The sequence below is a fragment of the Eretmochelys imbricata genome, chromosome 24, assembly GCF_965152235.1.
Source record: "Eretmochelys imbricata isolate rEreImb1 chromosome 24, rEreImb1.hap1, whole genome shotgun sequence".
Classification (NCBI taxonomy): domain Eukaryota; kingdom Metazoa; phylum Chordata; order Testudines; family Cheloniidae; genus Eretmochelys; species Eretmochelys imbricata.
In genome coordinates, this window is record NC_135595.1 from 17,614,450 (window position 1) to 17,631,154 (window position 16,705).

Below are 16,705 nucleotides of genomic sequence, written 5' to 3' on the forward strand. Positions count from 1 at the left end.
CTCGGGCACCATGGATTCCCGGGCCCCCGGCCTGTCCTTTCTTCTCCCTCCACGACAGCAGCAGGGTGTCCTGGGAGAGAGATTCTGGGATATGTATGTGGCTGGCAGTGTGGATAGATAGATAGATAGATAGGTAGAGGGGTGAATGGGGATAGATAGATAGATAGATAGATAGATAGATAGATAGATAGATAGAAAGAGGGGTGAATGGGGATAGATAGATAGATAGATAGAAAGAGGGGTGAATGGGGATAGATAGATAGATAGATAGAAAGAGGGGTGAATGGGGATGAATAGACACAGAAGTTGGTGGGTTGGTACATAGTTGGGTAGGTGGATAGATAGACGGTAGGTAGGTGGGTAGATGGGTGGGTGGGTAGGTTGGTGGGTGGGTCAGTGGCTGAGTTACCGTCCGTAATAGAGCAGGGTGAGGTAATAGGCCAGGAAGAATCCAGTCGCCATGAAGACGAGTTTGCAGCTGATTTCAATAAATGCCCGAGTGAGGCCACCTGTGGGAGCTGGAACAAGCCGAGAGTCTGGGATAGATGCCTGCAACCCCTGCCCCAAGCCAGCCAGGCCCAGCCCTGGGACCAGGTCGGAGCCAGCACCCCCTAGAGGGGAAATTCCCCAGCCCCTGAGCCAGCCAACCCCGCCCTGGGGTCAGATAGGAGCTGGCATCTCCTTGATGGGAAAGGTCCCGTGGCCCAATCCCCGCCCCACACCAAGCCAGCCAATCCCCCGCCGGGGTCAGATCAGAGCCAGCGCCCCATAGAGGGGAAGGGCTCCCACCTGTTTCTAGTGGGCTCAGCAGGACAGTGTAGATCCCATGGGGGTTGGAGCCGAGGCAGAAGAGAAACTTAGTGGCAGGGAGTCCCATGGGTTAACACTTCTAACACCCAGGAGAAGGGAGTCCCATAGATTAAACTGTTAATATCCAGTGGGAGGGAGTCCCACAGGTTCTTCTGCCCTTGTTTGTCAATTTTGGCTTGCCCCAAGGTGCTGATCCGGCCCCATCCTTGGCCAGCTGCGCTTCACACCAACCCACCTGTTTCTCCACCCTGCTCCGCTACCCAGCACCCCCCACTGACCACCTGCCCCCCTGCAGCCCCGCGCCCCCCATGGATCCCCCGCCCACCCCCTGCACCACAGGCCCCCTACTGACCACCCCCACCCCCTGCAGCCCAGCACCCCCCACTGAGGCCCCTCTGTCTCGCCCAGCACCCCCAATTGCCTTACACTGCACGTGCACACACAGGGCCCGGCTGGCCGACCCAAAGGGATTCTTCGCCCAGCACCGATACTCCCCAGCGTCCCCTCTGCTGAGATTCGGCAGCTCCAGGCGCCCGGCCCCTCCCTGGCCGGGGCTCAGGGACTCGTTCCCCTTGGCCCAGCTCAGGGTGGCCACGGTTCTGCTCCCAGCCTCACAGCCCAGGCTCAGGGAGTCGCCCTCCTGGGTCTCCAGAGACACGACGTCGCCCTCAGCTCCCCAGGCACCTGGCACTGGAAGAGACGAGCAGGCGGGTTTGGTCCTACCAGAGATTCCCCACTGTGACGAAGTGGGACTGTTCTTAATGTTTCCTCTGAATATTGTGGGGGTGCCTCAGTTTCCCCTATGTAGTTCCTAAGTATCTAGGTGGAGGGATAAGGGTGTATGATCCTTGCAGAGCCCTAGAGGGCAGGTGTGTGCAGGGGTCTGGACACAGAGAATGGCCGACACCCTGTTTCCTGGCCCCTGATGGCCTGGGCCCTTCTCCCCTGTGAGGTGAGACTAAAGGGTTGGAGAACAAAGGAATCCGGTGGCCAGGGGAAAGGGACAAAGCCCAGAGGAGGAGGGGCTGGAGGGAGTTTCAGTTTGGGGTTGGCTGGGACATGGAGTGAAGGACAGATGTGGTTGTCTGGCTCACTGCCCCCCAAAATGGACCCAGCTGAGGGGTCCTGTTCTCTGCACCTGCAAGCTCTGTGTTAGACCATGTTCCAGCGGACTCGCTGTGGGAAGCACACGGAGGGGCGGAGGATGCTGAATGCTCCGAGGTCAGACCCAGGAACGTGGAGCCGGGTGAGCTGTGTGTCCTGCAGACAGGCTGCTCCCAGAGAGGAGACTTCCCCAGAGTCCTGCCTGGCTTCATGGGGAGCAGGTCCAGAGCATCGCCCGGGGATGCAATGACACCCACCAAGGAGCCAAGACACAGAGTCAGCACTGGGGTGGGGTGGGGGGGCTGGTTATGCAGCGACCCCTCGCCCGGCACTGAGACCTGGCCCCTCTGGGGTGGGCGCACAATCTCGGTGCCTTGCCATGGCAGCAGGTCTCCGTCGCAGCGATCGGTCCCTAATCCATCTCCTGCCCACTGCCCAGCGCCCCCTTAACGCCACCCCGGGCTCTAGAGAGAGGGAACCAGGCCTGATCCCCCCACCACTGCCCCCCACAGCCCCGCGGTTCCTTGGGCTCTCCCCTCCAGGCACGGAGCAGCCTGGCCCGGCTGAGCTGGTGCCGGGCCCGGACCGCGGGCAGAGCGTGACTCGGAGGCGCTCGCTGATCCCCGGGGCTTGCAGCGCGGCCTCTCACCGGGGCGTCTGTTCCTGGTCAGGGTCCCGGTGATGTTGGGGGGGCCGGGCAAGTCTGTAACACAAACCAGAGAGGGGGGATCGGGGGGCTGGATATCACCGAGGGGGCGGGGGTGCTAGTGATCACTGAGCTTAGACAGGGACCCTCGTGTGACGAAGTGGGACTGTTCTTAATGTTTCCTCTGAATATTGTGGGGGTGCCTCAGTTTCCCCTACGCAGTTCTTAAGTATCTAGGGGGTGGGGTAAGGGTGTATGATCATTGCAGAGCCCTAGAGGGCAGGTGTGTGCAGGGGTCTGGACACAGACAGTGGCCGACACCCTGTTTCCTGGCACCTGATGGCCTGGGCCCTTCCCCCCTGCAAGGTGAGAGCTAAAGGGTTGGAGAACAAAGGAATCAGGTGCCCTCCTGGCCCAGGAAAGGGACAAAGCCCAGAGGAGGAGGGGCTGGAGGGAGTTTTCAGTTTGGGGCTGGCTGGGACATGGAGTGAAGGGCAGATGTGGTTGTCTGGCTCAGTGCCCCCAAAATGGACCCAGCTGAGGGGTCCGGTTCTCTGCACCTGCAAGCTCTGTGTTAGACCATGTTCCTGTCGTCTAATAAACCTTCTGTTTTCCTGGCTGGCTGAGAGTCACGTCTGACTGTGGAGTTGGGGGGCAGGACCCCCTGGCTCCCCCAGAACCCCGCCCGGGCGGACTCGCTGTGGGAAGCGCACGGAGGAGCAGAGGATGCTGAATGCTCCGAGGTCAGACCCAGGAAGGTGGAGCCGGGGGAGCTGTGTGTCCTGCAGACAGGCTGCTCCCAGAGAGGAGACTTCCCCAGAGTCCTACCTGGCTTCATGGGGAGCAGGTCCAGAGCATCGCCCGGGGACCCCGTGTCACCTCGCTGTGAGCTCAGCTGGGGGACGGGAAGGTCCCTGAAGTGACACAAGCCCCGTGGGCAGGGAAGGGAAGCGACAGACCCGACTGGGCGTGACCCAAGAGGCTCCGGACGTAACCCAGGGGCCGGGTTAGGGCCAGGGGGAGCCAGAACCAAGGGACCAAAACCAGTGGGTCGGAATTCAGCTTAATTGGCAGAGGCACTAACGAGGGGCCGGGCTGCTCCGGCCTGGGGACTGGAGCGAGCGTCACCATCTCGCTGCCACTGTCCGCCGGGCGCCCGGGTGTTCAGCGTCCTGCTCCCCAAACGTGTCCTCCCCAGGGTGGGATGGAGCCGGGGGCCTAAATAACCCCGGTCTCACTCCCACCGGGGTCGTCAGACACCCCCCTTGTGGGTCCTTTGCCTTCTCCGCTCGGTTCGTCTCTCCCCAGCCCTCTCCTTTGGCCCCCGGCCAGGCCTGGGTATTTTGAAAGCAACACCCGGAGGAGCCGGACGCTGGTGCCCTCTGGCCAGGCCTGGCAGGGTCCGTCCACGCTGCCCTCAAAGCCCCGCGGTGCCAAGGGCCAGAGCCTGGGTCCGTTGGGTCGGGCTCGCGGGGCTCGGGCTGCGGGTCTGTGATTGCAGCGCGGACGTATCCTCCGAGGCCTGTGTAGACGTTCGGGGTTGGGCTGGGGCCTGGGCTCAGACACGGGGTGGGGCGGGGGGCGAGTTTCCTTCTAAATCTCCCTCCGGCTGATGGGAACAAGGGCTGTCGTCCTTACAGTGAAGCCCGATTTGGTCCTTCACCTCGCAAAGGCGGCTGCTGATTTGCCCTCTGCCCTGGATCTGCAGCGCGGGGGTCACGGGCCAGTTAATGGGGGTTTGCCCTCGGGTAGGGCGGGCCGAGGTCTCTGGGCACGGACCCTGGAGCGTGTTCAGTGCCAGACAGCGACTGGGTCCCGTTAACACTCTGCCCCATAGAGAGCATCCACCGATCCTGGCAGAAAGTGGACGGGGTGGAGGAGAGGTGGTGGGACAGCGTGGGGGGATCTCGGGGGGAACTGGGGTGTCTGGTGTGAGGGGGGGAATCCCAGCAAGGGGGGACTGGAATAGTGGGTGGATCCCAGCATAGAAGTATTCTGGGGGCAGGGCAGGTCGCGGGTAGAGAGGATCCCAGAAGAGAAGGGCCTGAGGACGGGGCATGTGGATGGGAGGAGGAAGCCATAGCCAACGTGGCAGGAAGGGGTGAAATTCCCAAGAGAGAAGGGGCTGCATGGTGTGGGGGGGAAGAGGTCTGGAGTAGAATTGGCTGAAGGTGCATGGTGGGGGGTGGGGATCCCAGCACAGGGCTGAGATGGGGGAGGGGCTGGAGGGCAGGGCTGGGGAGCCCAGGGGGGTGGGGATCCCAGCAGGGGGGGCTGGGGGCCGGCATGGAGGGGCTGGGGGGGTCACTCACAGCCGACGTGTAGCCGGATGGTTCTGCGGGTGGAAGGTCCCCATGGTGGGCGGTAGGTGACTGTGCAGACGAGCTCTTTGCCGTGGTCCCCCGGGGCGGGTGTGAAGCGCAGCGTGGAGCTGCGGGCCCAGGTGCCGTTCGCCAGCGGGGCTGAGTCGTCCCGGGCTGTGTCGCTGAACGGCCCCGTCCAGGTGACTCGGGGAGGGGGCCCGGAGCAGCGCCCGGGGGCCGTGCAGGTCACAGTCACCGGCTCCCCGGCCAGCAGCGTCCCTGGCAGCCCCCGCGCCGGCGAGATCTGGATCTCTGGCTCCTCCGTCAGCCCTGAGACACGGGGAGAGGGGAGAGAATCACTGGGGGACACGGGGCCTTTCCCCTCTGGGGGCGCCGGCCCCGATCCGGCCCCAGGCCAGGGACTGGCTCAGGGGGGCTGAGGAGCGGTGACTGCGGCTGCTCTTACCTGGCACGGAGATCGCGAGCGTGGGGTGAGCACGATACAGATTGGGGCGGTAATTGTATTTAAAGTTTCCTTTCTCAACCCTAAGGAAATATCTCCCTGCATCCGTCCGTCGGGCGTCGCTGATTTGAAGGGAGCAGTCGCCACGTGCCAGATCCCCCGCCAGCCGGAACCGGCCCTGGGTCTCCTGCGACACCCACTGGCTGGGGTCAGTGCTGGCCACGGGTGGATCCTGGCCCGCAGTTGCGGGCTCCTTGTACCAGTGTCCGTAGAGCCGGTCCCGGGGATTGTCGGTGTCGAACGAGGCTGGGTACGCGAAGGTGCAGGGGACGAGAACGCAGAGACCCGTCTGCACCGACACCGACTGCGGCAGCCCCAGGGAATAACCAGACTCCAGGGACAGGGACCCTGCAGGGGACGGAGAGGGATCGAAGTGGGAGCCACAGAGAGCAGAGACCAACCCTGAGCTCCCCCGACACCTCTGCCGGTGCCCTCACTCCCGACCTGCAGCCCCCTGCGAGCCCAGCCCTGGGTCCTCAACCAAACCTCACTCCATTTAGTTTCCATCCCTCCCAACGTCGAGCCCCCTGCCCGCTCCCTGTCGCTCGGTGCCCCCTAGCACCGCACGAGGGCATCGGGCTCCCCTCCCCCTCTGGCCAGTCTCCCTTCCGTGGCCTGGGACAGACCTGGCCCTGCGTAGCGCGGGTTCTGCCCTTCCCCCTGCACTGGGGCTGCAGGGGCTGCTTACTTACCCCTCCAGAGCAGGGCGAGGATCAGGACCCTCAGCGTGGCCGCAGGGGGGGCAGGACCCCCTTCTCTCCAGGGGGGGCCCTGAGCTGGGAGCTCCCGTTCCCTGGTGTCCTGCTGTGGAAGCAGGGCTCTGCCCATGGCTGGGGCGTCCAGCTGGGACAGACCTAGAGACAGACGGGGAGGGTGGGGTGTGTGAGAGCAGAAGCTGTTTACAGGGGGAAAGATCTGCCTTGGGGACCATCAGTGCTGCTGGGCTCTGCAGGGGGCTGATCTGGGGCTGCTGACAGCACAGTGACCCCTCCAAATCCCCAAATCAGGAGACGGTCCCGAGAGATCGTGGGCTAAAAAAATCCTTCAATTAGCGAAAAAGCTGAGATTTTCTCCAAGAATCACGAGATCAGCCAGAAAATCCCGAGCTGGTGAGAGAAGATGGTGGGAAGGCAGCGCTGCTCAGAGCCTGCTCTGCTTCCATCTTCCCACAAACACCAAGATGTGAGCGGGCGGCCAGCGAAGTTACCACGGACGGCAAAGGGGAAGGGCGTCAGACCGGGAGAAGGAAAGAACCCGTCAGAGATGTTCTGACCAATTTGAATGAATTCAAATCAGTGGGGCAGGGCGCTTTTCAACCTAGAATGCTGAAGGAAATAATTGAAGAAAACTTGGAGCCACTGGCAATAATATTTGCAAACTCATGGATGGTAGGAGAGGTTGCAGAAGACGGGAGAAGGGCTAACGGAGTGGCCATCTTTAAAAGGGGGAAAAGGAGCAGCTGGGTAACTATAGACCAGTCAGTCTGACCCTGACACCTGGAACGCTATTAGAGCAATGTAGAAAACCTTCAATACGGGAGGACGAAGGGGTGATCGCCAGCCTGGATTTACCAAGAACAAATCCTGCCAAACCAGCTTGATTTCCTTCTTTGACGAGCTAATTGGTTAATGGCAGGGGAAAGCGGTGGACATCACATACCTGGACTTCAGGAAGGCTTTTGACATTGTCCCACAGGACATTCTCATAAGTAAGCTGGAGAAGACTTCTGAAGGAACTCAAAAGTGAAACTGCAGAACTACTAATGATGGTCTGTAACCTAGCATTTCAATCAGCTTCTGTACCAGATGACGAGAGGATTGCTAATGTGACACGAATTTTTTTAAAAGAGCTCCCGAGGTGATCCCAGCAATTAGAAGCCGCTAAGCCTAACTTCAGTGCCAAGCAAACTGTTTGAAACTATAGCAAAGAACAGAATGATCAGACGCCTAGATGAACATCATTTGTTGGGGAAGACTCAACACGGTTTTTCTAAAGATTCTCACCAATCTACTCAAATTTTGTAAGGGAGTCAACAAGCATGTGGACAAGGGTGACCCAGTTGATGTACTTAGATTTTCAGAAAGCCTTTGACAAGTTCGCTCCCAAAAGGCTCTTAAGCAAAGTAAGCTGTCATGGGATACGTGGGAAGGTCCTCCCCTGGATCAGTAACTGGTTAAAAGATAGGAAACAAAGGATAGGAATAAATGGTCAATTTTCACAGTGGAGAGAGGTAAATAGCGGTGTCCCCCAGAGGTCTGTACTGGGATCAGTGCTTTCAACATACTCATTAACGATCTGGAAAAAGGGGTAAACAGTGAGGTGGCAAAATTTGCAGATGATACAAAACTACTCAAGATAGTTAAGTTTAAAACTGACTGCGATGAGCTACAAAGGGATCTCACAAAACTGGATGACTGGGTAACAAAATGGCAGATGAAATTCCGTGTTAGTAAATGCAAAGTAATGCACATTGGAAAACATAATCCCACCTATACATATACAATGATTGGGGTCTAAATTAGCTGTTACCGCTCAAGGAAGAGATCTTGGAGTCACTGCGGATAGTTCTCTGAAATCATCCACTCAATGTGCGGTGGCCGTCAAAAAAGTGAACAGAATGTTGGGAATCATGAAGAAAGGGACAGATAATAAGACAGAAAATATCACATTGCCTCTATATAAATCCATGGTACGCCCACAGCTTGAATGCTGCGTGCAGTTCTGGTGGTCCCATCTCAAATTGGAATTGGAAAAAGTTCAGAAAAGGGCAACGAAAATGATGCGGGGTGTGGAACAGCTTCCATATGAGGAGAGATTAATAAGAGTTACCTAGCAGCTCTGTGTTCTTGGGGAAGCATGGCACTGTACCCAGTCTGTCTGTCTCACGAATACCGTGTGCCCCCCCCCCCCCCCCCAGCCTCTGCTTGAACCAAATCTACACCAGAAGAATGACTTATGAAAACCAATGAAAAGGCAGTGGGAGACACACCTAAACCCCTGGGATAAGGATGACAGAATTAAGGCAACTCCCCTAGCCTCATTTATATCGAAGATGGGACAAGGAGGCATCTCCATTAGGAGACAGAATGGAGAACAGAGATTCGAAGGCAAGAACCGCAGGGAACTCTGGGGCCAGAAAAGCAGGGAAGCACTGCATGATGGGGGATCTCTGCTCCAGATGTTAATGAACCCACCCCTGCACACCCCCAGCTCATTAGTTATCAGACCAATTTGAGTAATAAATCCTTTATTGGGATCCAAAATAATGAAGCCGCCTGACTGCATTGTGAGCTCCCTCCAAGGAACACCGCCCATAGCCAGGAATGATCAGCTCCCATGGTCTAGCCTGATCAAAACAGCTTTGGTATTCTCCCTTGTTTACACATCAACAAATCTCGAGTTCTCCCTTGAACCATTGTTGTTTCTCTAGAAAATCCCCGACCCACGCTCAAGTAAGTGTTCTGATGCCTGGATCCAAAATCTGCATCACTTCCATTGGGACTTCATCTTCTCCTGATTGATCATGCTGAGAGCTCTGCCTGTCTCCAGCACTCCAGACCCTCAGCTACCACCAACACCTGGGTCCCCCGATCGATTCCAGCTTCACGGAGTGGTGAGAACCCAGCTCTCGCTCTCTGTCTCTCGAGGTGTAGCCTTCTGACCCTGACTTGTGTGATCAGTTAGAGTGTTGTAAACCTGAGTTTAATAATCAAATTTGAGTTGGATTTAATAGTATCACTGTTTTGTTTGTTTGGCTCCCCTGTGGTTATGACCTGGCAATAGAATCATAGAATCACAGAATATCAGGGTTGGAAGGGACCTCAGGAGGTCATCTAGTCCAACCCCCTGCTCAAAGCAGAACCGATCCCCAACTAAATCATCCCAGCCAGGGCTTTGTCAAGCCTGACCTTAAAAATATCTATGGATGGAGATTCCACCACTTCCCTAGGTAACGCATTCCAGTGTTTCACCACCCTCCTAGTGAAAAAGTTTTTCCTAATATACAACCTAAACCTCCCCCGCTGCAACTTGAGACCATTACTCCTCGTTCTGTCCTCTTCTACCACTGAGAACAGTCTAGATCCATCCTCTTTGGAATCCTTTCAGGGAGTTGAAAGCAGCTATCAAATCCCCCCTCATTCTTCTCTTCTGCAGACTAAACAATCCCAGTTCCCTCAGCCTCTCCTCATAAGGCATGTGTCACAGTCCCCTAATCATTTTTGTTGCCCTTCGCTGGACGTTTTCCAATTTTTCCACATCTTTCTTGTAGTGTGGGGCCCAAAACTGGACACAGTACTCCAGAGGAGCCCTCACCAATGTCGAATAGAGGGGAACGATCACGACCCTCGATCTGCTGGCAATGCCCCTACCTATACTTCCCAAAATGCCATTGGCCTTCTTGGCAACAAGGGCACACTGCTGACTCATATCCAGCTTCTCGTCCACTGTCACCCCTAGGTCCCTTTCTGCAGAACTGCTGCCGAGCCAGTAGGTCCCTAGTCTGTAGCTGTGCATTGGGTTCTTCCATCCTAAGTGCAGGACCCTGCACTTCTCCTTGTTGAACCTCATCAGATTTATTTTGGCGCAATCCTCTAATTTGTCTAGGGCCCTCTGTATCCTATCCCTACCCTCCAGCGTATCGACCTCTCCTCCCGGTTTAGTGTCATCTGCAAACTTGCTGAGGGTGCAATCCACACCATCTTCCAGATCATTTATGAAGATATTGAACAAAACTGGCCCGAGGACCGACCCTTGGGGTACTCCACTTGATACCGGCTGCCAACTAGACAGGGAGCAATTGATCACTACCCGTTGAGCCCGACAATCTAGCCAACTTTCTATCCACCTTATAGTCCATTCATCCAGCCCATACTTGTTTAACTTGCTGGCAAGAATACTGTGGGAGACCGTGTCAAAAGCTTTGCTAAAGTCAAGGAACAACACGTCCACTGCTTTCCCCTCATCCACAGAGTCAGTTATCTCATCATAGAAGGCAATTAGATTAGCCAGGCATGACTTGCCCTTGCTGAATCCATGCTGGCTGTTTCTGATCACTTTCCTCTCCTCTAAGTGCTTCAGAATTGATTCCTTGAGGACCTGCTCCATGATTTTTCCAGGGACTGAGGTGAGACTGACTGGCCTGTAGTTCCCAGGATCCGCCTTCTTCCCTTTTTTAAAGATGGGCACTACATTAGCCTTTTTCCAGTGGTCCGGGACCTCCCCTGATCGCCATGAGTTTTCAAAGATAATGCTCAAAGGCAGTGAGGTGTTCTTAATGTTTCCTCTGAATAGTGTGGGGATGCCTCAGTTTCCCCTAAGCAGTTCTTAAGTATCTAGGGGGTGGGGTAAGGGTGTATGATCATTGCAGAGCCCTAGAGGGCAGGTGTGTGCAGGGGTCTGGACACAGAGAATGGCCGACACCCTGTTTCCTGGCAATTGATGGCCTGGGCCTTCCCCCCCCCCCCGCAAGGTGAGAGCTAAAGGGTTGGAGAACAAAGGAATCAGGTGCCCTCCTGGCCCGGAAAGGGACAAAGCCCAGAGGAGGAGGGGCTGGAGGGAGTTTCAGTTTGGGGCTGGCTGGGACATGGAGTGAAGTGCAGACGTGGTTGTCTGGCTCACTGCCCCCCAAAATGGACCCACCTGAGGGGTCCTGTTCTCTGCACGTGCAAGCTCTGTTTTAGACCATGTTCCTGTCGTCTAATAAACCTTCTGTTTTCCTGGCTGGCTGAGAGTCACGTCTGACTGCGGAGTTGGGGGGCAAGACCCTCTGGCTTCCGCAGGAGCCCCGCCTGAGCGGACTCGCTGTGGGAAGGTCACGGAGGGGCAGAGGAGGCTGAATGCTCCGAGGTCAGACCCAGGAAGGTGGAAGCCGGGTGAGCTGTGTGTCCTGAAGACAGGCTGCTCACAGAAAGGAGACTTCCCCAGAGTCTTGCCTGGCTTCATGGGGAGCAGCTCCAGAGCATCGCCCAGGGACTCCGTGACAGCAGCGCCCTAAAATCCTGTGGGGTTTGCTCATCAAGCGGGTTACGACCAGAACAATTGTAACGTTGAAGTGGGGATAGAGACGTGCTGAACCAGGGACATAGGAGGGTGGGAGCTTAGAATAGCTGGTCGACCCGGCCTACTGGGGCCAGGGACATCTAAGGGGTTAGGTTGGGAGTGCTGATTAACCCGGTCCTCTCAGACACGCTCTGTTAATTTGTGTGTGTTTGTCTGATTCTGGGGCTGGAAGAGCCCAGCCCTGGGGAACCGAGGTCCTGCAGGATAGCGCCATTGGGAGGGCCGAGCAGCAGGGAGAAGTTGAGCTCCCTATGAGAACACAAGTGACACAAGCGGTACCTTGATAGAAATACAGAACACCTCCCCCGCCCAGAAGGGTAACCCTAATAAATGAGCGTACCCCAAAGTAACGGGCAAAGCTGGTGAGAAAGTCAATCAATGGCTATTAGCCAGGATGGGCAGGCATGGTGTCCTTAGCCTCTGTTTGCCAGAAGCTGGGAATGGGAGACAGGGGATGGATCACTTGATGATTACTGCTCCGATCATTCCTTCTGGGGGCACCTGAAGTTGGCCAATGTCGGAAGATGGGATACTGGCCTAGATGGACCTTTGTTCTGACCCAGTCTGGCCGTTCTTGTGGAGAAGTGTGGGCTGGGTGGAACTACCATTAAGTGGATACATAACTGGTTAAACAACGGCAAACAAGGAGTAACTGTTAATGGAAAGATATTGGATTCTAGAGAAGTCTCAATGGAAGTCCCACAGGGGATCTGTTCTGGGTCCTGTGTTGTTTAACATCTTTCTCAATGACCTGGATGTAGGAGTAGGGAGCAGACTGATCACATCTGCAGATGACACAAAGCTGGGGGGAGTTGCCAACTGGATAAATTGCAGGACTGGGCTGTAGACGACACAATGAAATTCATGAAGGACAAATGGAAGGTGCTCCACGTAGGGAAGAAAACCCAACTGCACAAATACAGGATGGGGAAGAACTGGCCGGGCAGCAGCACTGCTGAGAAGGAGCTGGGTGTTGGGGTGGATCACAACCTCGACAGGAGTCAGCAATGCGATGCTGCTGCAAAAAAAATCAAATGCAATTTCCGGTTGCATTACCAGAGGCAGAGCATGCAAATGTCAGGGAGTGTGGGGGAGTCCAGGCCCTGCACCCCTCTTCCTGGGATTCACTGAGACTCTCAGCCAGCCAGTAAAACAGAAGGTTTATTGGACAACAGGAACACAGTCCAAAACAGAGCTTGTGGGTACACCCAGGACCCCTCAGTCAAGTCTTTCTGGGGGAGCAGGGAGCTTAGACCCCAGCCCTGGGGTTCCCTGCGTTCCTCCACCCAGCCCCAAACTGAAACTAAACCCACCCAGCAGGTTCCCTGCTGCAGCCTCCGTCCACATTCCTGGTCAGAGGTGTCACCTCCCCTTCCCCCTCCTGGCTCAGGTGACAGGCTCTCAGGTCTCCCATCCCCAGGGCACATTCCCAGGTCAACACTCCCCCCTCCCGGCTGCGTCCCATCCTCACAGCAAGTCCCGGGAGGTGCCAGTCCCACTCTACTCGGCGCTGGCTAGGCCTCAGCTGGAGGACCGTGTCCAGTTTTGGTCACCGATGTGTAGAAAGGATGCAGAGAAACTGGAAAGGATCCAGAGGCGAGGGAGAAAGATGATCAAAGGGATGGAAGGGAAGTCCTAGGGGCACAGCCTGAAGGAACTGGGCGCGGTTAGTTTGGAAAAGAGATTGGGGGAGGGGGACATGATCGCGGTTTTCAAATATTTGAAAGGCTGCCAGAAAGAAGCTGGAGAAAAGTTGTTCTCTCTCCCCCCAGAGGGCAGGACAAGGGGCAAAGGTTCAAACCACAGCAGAATTGATTGAGATTAAATCTCAGGGCAGTCTCCCCAGCTGTGAGAGCAGTCAGACAATGGACCAGATGTCCAGGGAGGTCTTGGAAGCTCCTTCACTGGAGGGTTTTGAGAGGAGGCTGGAGAGCATCTGTCTGGGATAGGTTAGACCCAACAAATCCTGCATCTTGGCAGGGGTTGGACTAGGTAACCCCTGCGGTCCCTTCTCACCCTGTGGGTCTGTGATTCTAGGATTCACTGAAACATCCAGAGATTTAATGTGAACTTCATGACAACCCCTTGTCCCCGAAATTCGCTAATCAATCCCATGGTTTGCTTTAAAAATCCTGAGACTGGCTAAAAATTGTGAGATTTGCTCTAAGAATCCTGAGACTGGCTTTTAAAATCCACAGATTTGTGCTTTGTCTCCACACATCCTGTTGTTTGTGGCCCGTTGGCTTATCCCCAGCTGGGACTCTCCTCCCCCGATGAAAATGGTACTGGCCACTCCCTCCTCCCCACTCTTCTGAGAATGGTAGGGGCCACTCCCCCCTGACCCCCCCGCCCGCCCACACGCTCTTGTGAGACTAGTAAAGGCCACTCCCTCCTCCCCACTGCTCACATGTTGTCATAAATATAAAGGGAAGGGTAACAACTTTTATGTATGCAGGGACATAAAATCCCTCCTGGCCAGAGGTACAGAATCACTTTACCTGTAAAGGGTTAAGAAGCTCAAATAACCTGGTTGGTATCTGACCAATAAGGAAAGAAGATACTTTCAAATCTGGGGGTGGGGGGAGAGGTTTTGTTTGTGCTCTCTTTGGGTGTTCCCTCTCTGGACAGAGAGAGAGACCTAGCAGGTAAAACATCTCCTGAAAAGATACCTGAAATGACACATCTAAAATTACAGAAAGTGTAAGTAAAGGCAAGGAAATGCGTTAGATTATCTTTTGTTTTAGCTTGTGAATTTTCCCGATGCTAAGAGGGAGTTTTATTCCTGTTTTTTGTAACTTTGAACTTTGTAGTTGAGCCTAGAGGGGAATCCTCTGTGTTTTAAATCTTTTTATTACCCTGGAAAGTTACCTTCCATCCTGATTTTGCAGGTGTGATTCTTTTACTTTTTCTTTAAATAAAGTTCTTCTTTAAGAACCTGTTTGATTTTCAGTGTCCTAAGGACAAAGGGTCTGGTCGGTATTCTCATTATTCTCAAGCCTCCCCAGGAAAGGGGGTGAAGGGGCTTGGGGGAATATTTTGGGGAACAAGGGACTCCAAGTGGCTCTTTTCCTGAATTTTTGTCTCAATCACTTGGTGGTGGCTGCAGTACCATCCAAGGACAAGGAAGGATTTGTGCCTTGGGGAAGTTTTTAACCTAAGCTGGTAAGAATAAGCTTCGGGGGTCTTTCATGCGGGTCCCCACATCTGAACCCCAGAGTTCGGAGTGGGGAGGGAACCCTGACACACGTGAAAATGGTATTGGCCACTCACACCTTCCCCCCCTTCTCACCTGTTAATAGGGTTTGGGCCACTCCCTCCTACCTCTTCCTCACCCATGAGAATGGTATGGGCCACTCACTCCTCTCCCCTCCCCCCTATGAAAATATTGTGGACTACTGACTCCTCACCCCTCCTTTGCATTTAAAATGGTATGAGCCTCTCTCCTCCTCCCCCTTCCCTTTCTGTGCAAATGGTACGGGGCAATGGCTCCTCGCACCCCCAAGAAAATGGTACAGGCCGCTCCCCCTCTTTCCCTCCCCTCCCTAAAAACTCCTCTCAGCTCCTGAAGGGGGAGCTGCCTCCCTCCTGCAGCACCCCTGATTGGCTGCCCTTCTCCAGGAGGCGGGATAAGTGGGCAGGGCAGGAGGAGCATGGACCAGCCCTGAGAGGTCCAGCCCCCATCCCCATCCCTGGGGGGCTGCCCTGACCCCGTGCAGTGTCTGGGAGCCCCAAGGGGTCTGTGCCCCACCCAGCTCCATGCGGGGCAATATGGGGAGCACAGCTGGGGGTTGGGAGAGAAGTTTGCACGTATGTGCTCCCCCTGGGGTATCTATAACTGCCTCCTCTGCAACGCCTGGCCTCCCTGCCCCCAAAACCCACCCCCATGGGGAAGGGGAAACCCCCGGCAGTTCCATTTCCCACCATCCCTCTGCTGCCCTCAGGTGCTCTCGGGAAGGAGGCGGAGAGATGAGAGCTGGGGAACCCCGGGCTGTACGTGGCCCCCTGAGCCGACGCCTCCAGTGTTGTCCCCAGGGTGGGGGAGCCCTGGGGCAGGACCCTGCTCGGGCTTGAGGGGCAGTGGCAGAGCTGTGGGGGCAGGGAGCCCAGGGCTGGGATAAGAAGGGGCTGCGGGTCGGGACTGAGGGGCACTCCAGTCTCCACAGACCATCCAGCTCCCTCCCGCACCCTAGTTCCACTCACCCCTAGACCTGCAGAGGGGGGCCCAGGCCTGGCTCTCCCACCCTGCAGCCCGGGTTCCTCACGCTTTGTGACTTGGAGCCCGGGGAAGCGGCATGCATAGGAATGTGAAAGCAGAAGTCGGTGCGGACAGGGATGAAGGGGAGATGATGTCTCAGAACCCCCAGCATCAGCATCCTGCCGACTTCCTCTCCCTCTGGCTGGGGCTGCCTGTGGCTTCCTTGCAACAGAGGCAGGCTGCATCTTGCTTGTGGGGCTTGAAATAGAACCCAGGAGTCCGGGTCTCTGAGCCCTGCTAATCCTTCCAGAGCTGGGACACAACCCAGGAGCCGTGACTCCTTGCCTCCACCCCCCACTCTAACCCACTGGACCCAGCTCCCCTCCCAGAGCCAGGGACAGAACCCAGGAGTCGTGGCTCTGAGACCCTCTACACCCCACTCTCCTCCCAGAGCCGTGGATGGAACCCAGGAGTCCTGGCTCCCATTACCCCCCGGCTCTGACCACTAGACCCCACTCCCTACCCAGAGCCTGGAGAGAACCCAGGAGACCTGGCTCCCAGCCGCCCTGCTCTGACCACTAGACCTCACTCCCCTCCCAGAGCAGGGGGTAGAACCCAGGAGTCCTGACTACCTGCCCCCCGTCCCCACCCTATCCCTTTCTGACTGCGTTTTCCAGTCACACAGTAATATTTGAACGCTAGCAGCTCACACCTCTCATCGTATTGAACACGCTGCAGACACTAATCACTCACCCCGAGCTGAGATGTGTCCGCGTCTGGGGTGGGGCGGCTGGGGAACAGCCGCACAGCAACACTGTCCAGGGGTTGCTCACCTGGAGCTGAGGTGCGTCCGCCTCTGGGGTGGGGCGTCTGGGAACAGCGCACTGGAACAGCAGATGCCCAGTTAGGACGGCTAGCCAATCCCGACTCCAATGGGAAGAGCCGGGTGTGTGCAGAGACCTGCCTCGCAGGGAGCGGGTGCGAGTGTCAGGGCGAGGGCTGGGGCGAGAGGTGAGATTTCAAGACAGGAAGGGGAAGTCAGTGTGTGTATCTGGCCCTCGCAT

The 16,705-nt window shown here is 56.3% G+C and overlaps 1 protein-coding gene across 1 annotated transcript; it reads right to left on the bottom strand.

The window, feature by feature from the left end:
• Positions 1 to 919: 919 nt before the first annotated feature.
• On the bottom strand, positions 920 to 16,546 carry LOC144279980 (sialic acid-binding Ig-like lectin 13). The gene is made up of 6 exons (XM_077841683.1): positions 16,395 to 16,546; positions 6,079 to 6,240; positions 5,330 to 5,734; positions 4,873 to 5,193; positions 1,237 to 1,500; positions 920 to 924 (listed from the first exon to the last, which is right to left on the bottom strand). Exons 2-6 carry the CDS (start codon positions 6,212 to 6,214, stop codon positions 920 to 922), a joined length of 1,131 nt encoding a protein of 376 aa, XP_077697809.1. The 5' UTR covers positions 6,215 to 6,240; positions 16,395 to 16,546.
• Between the last annotated feature and the right edge of the window lie 159 nt (positions 16,547 to 16,705).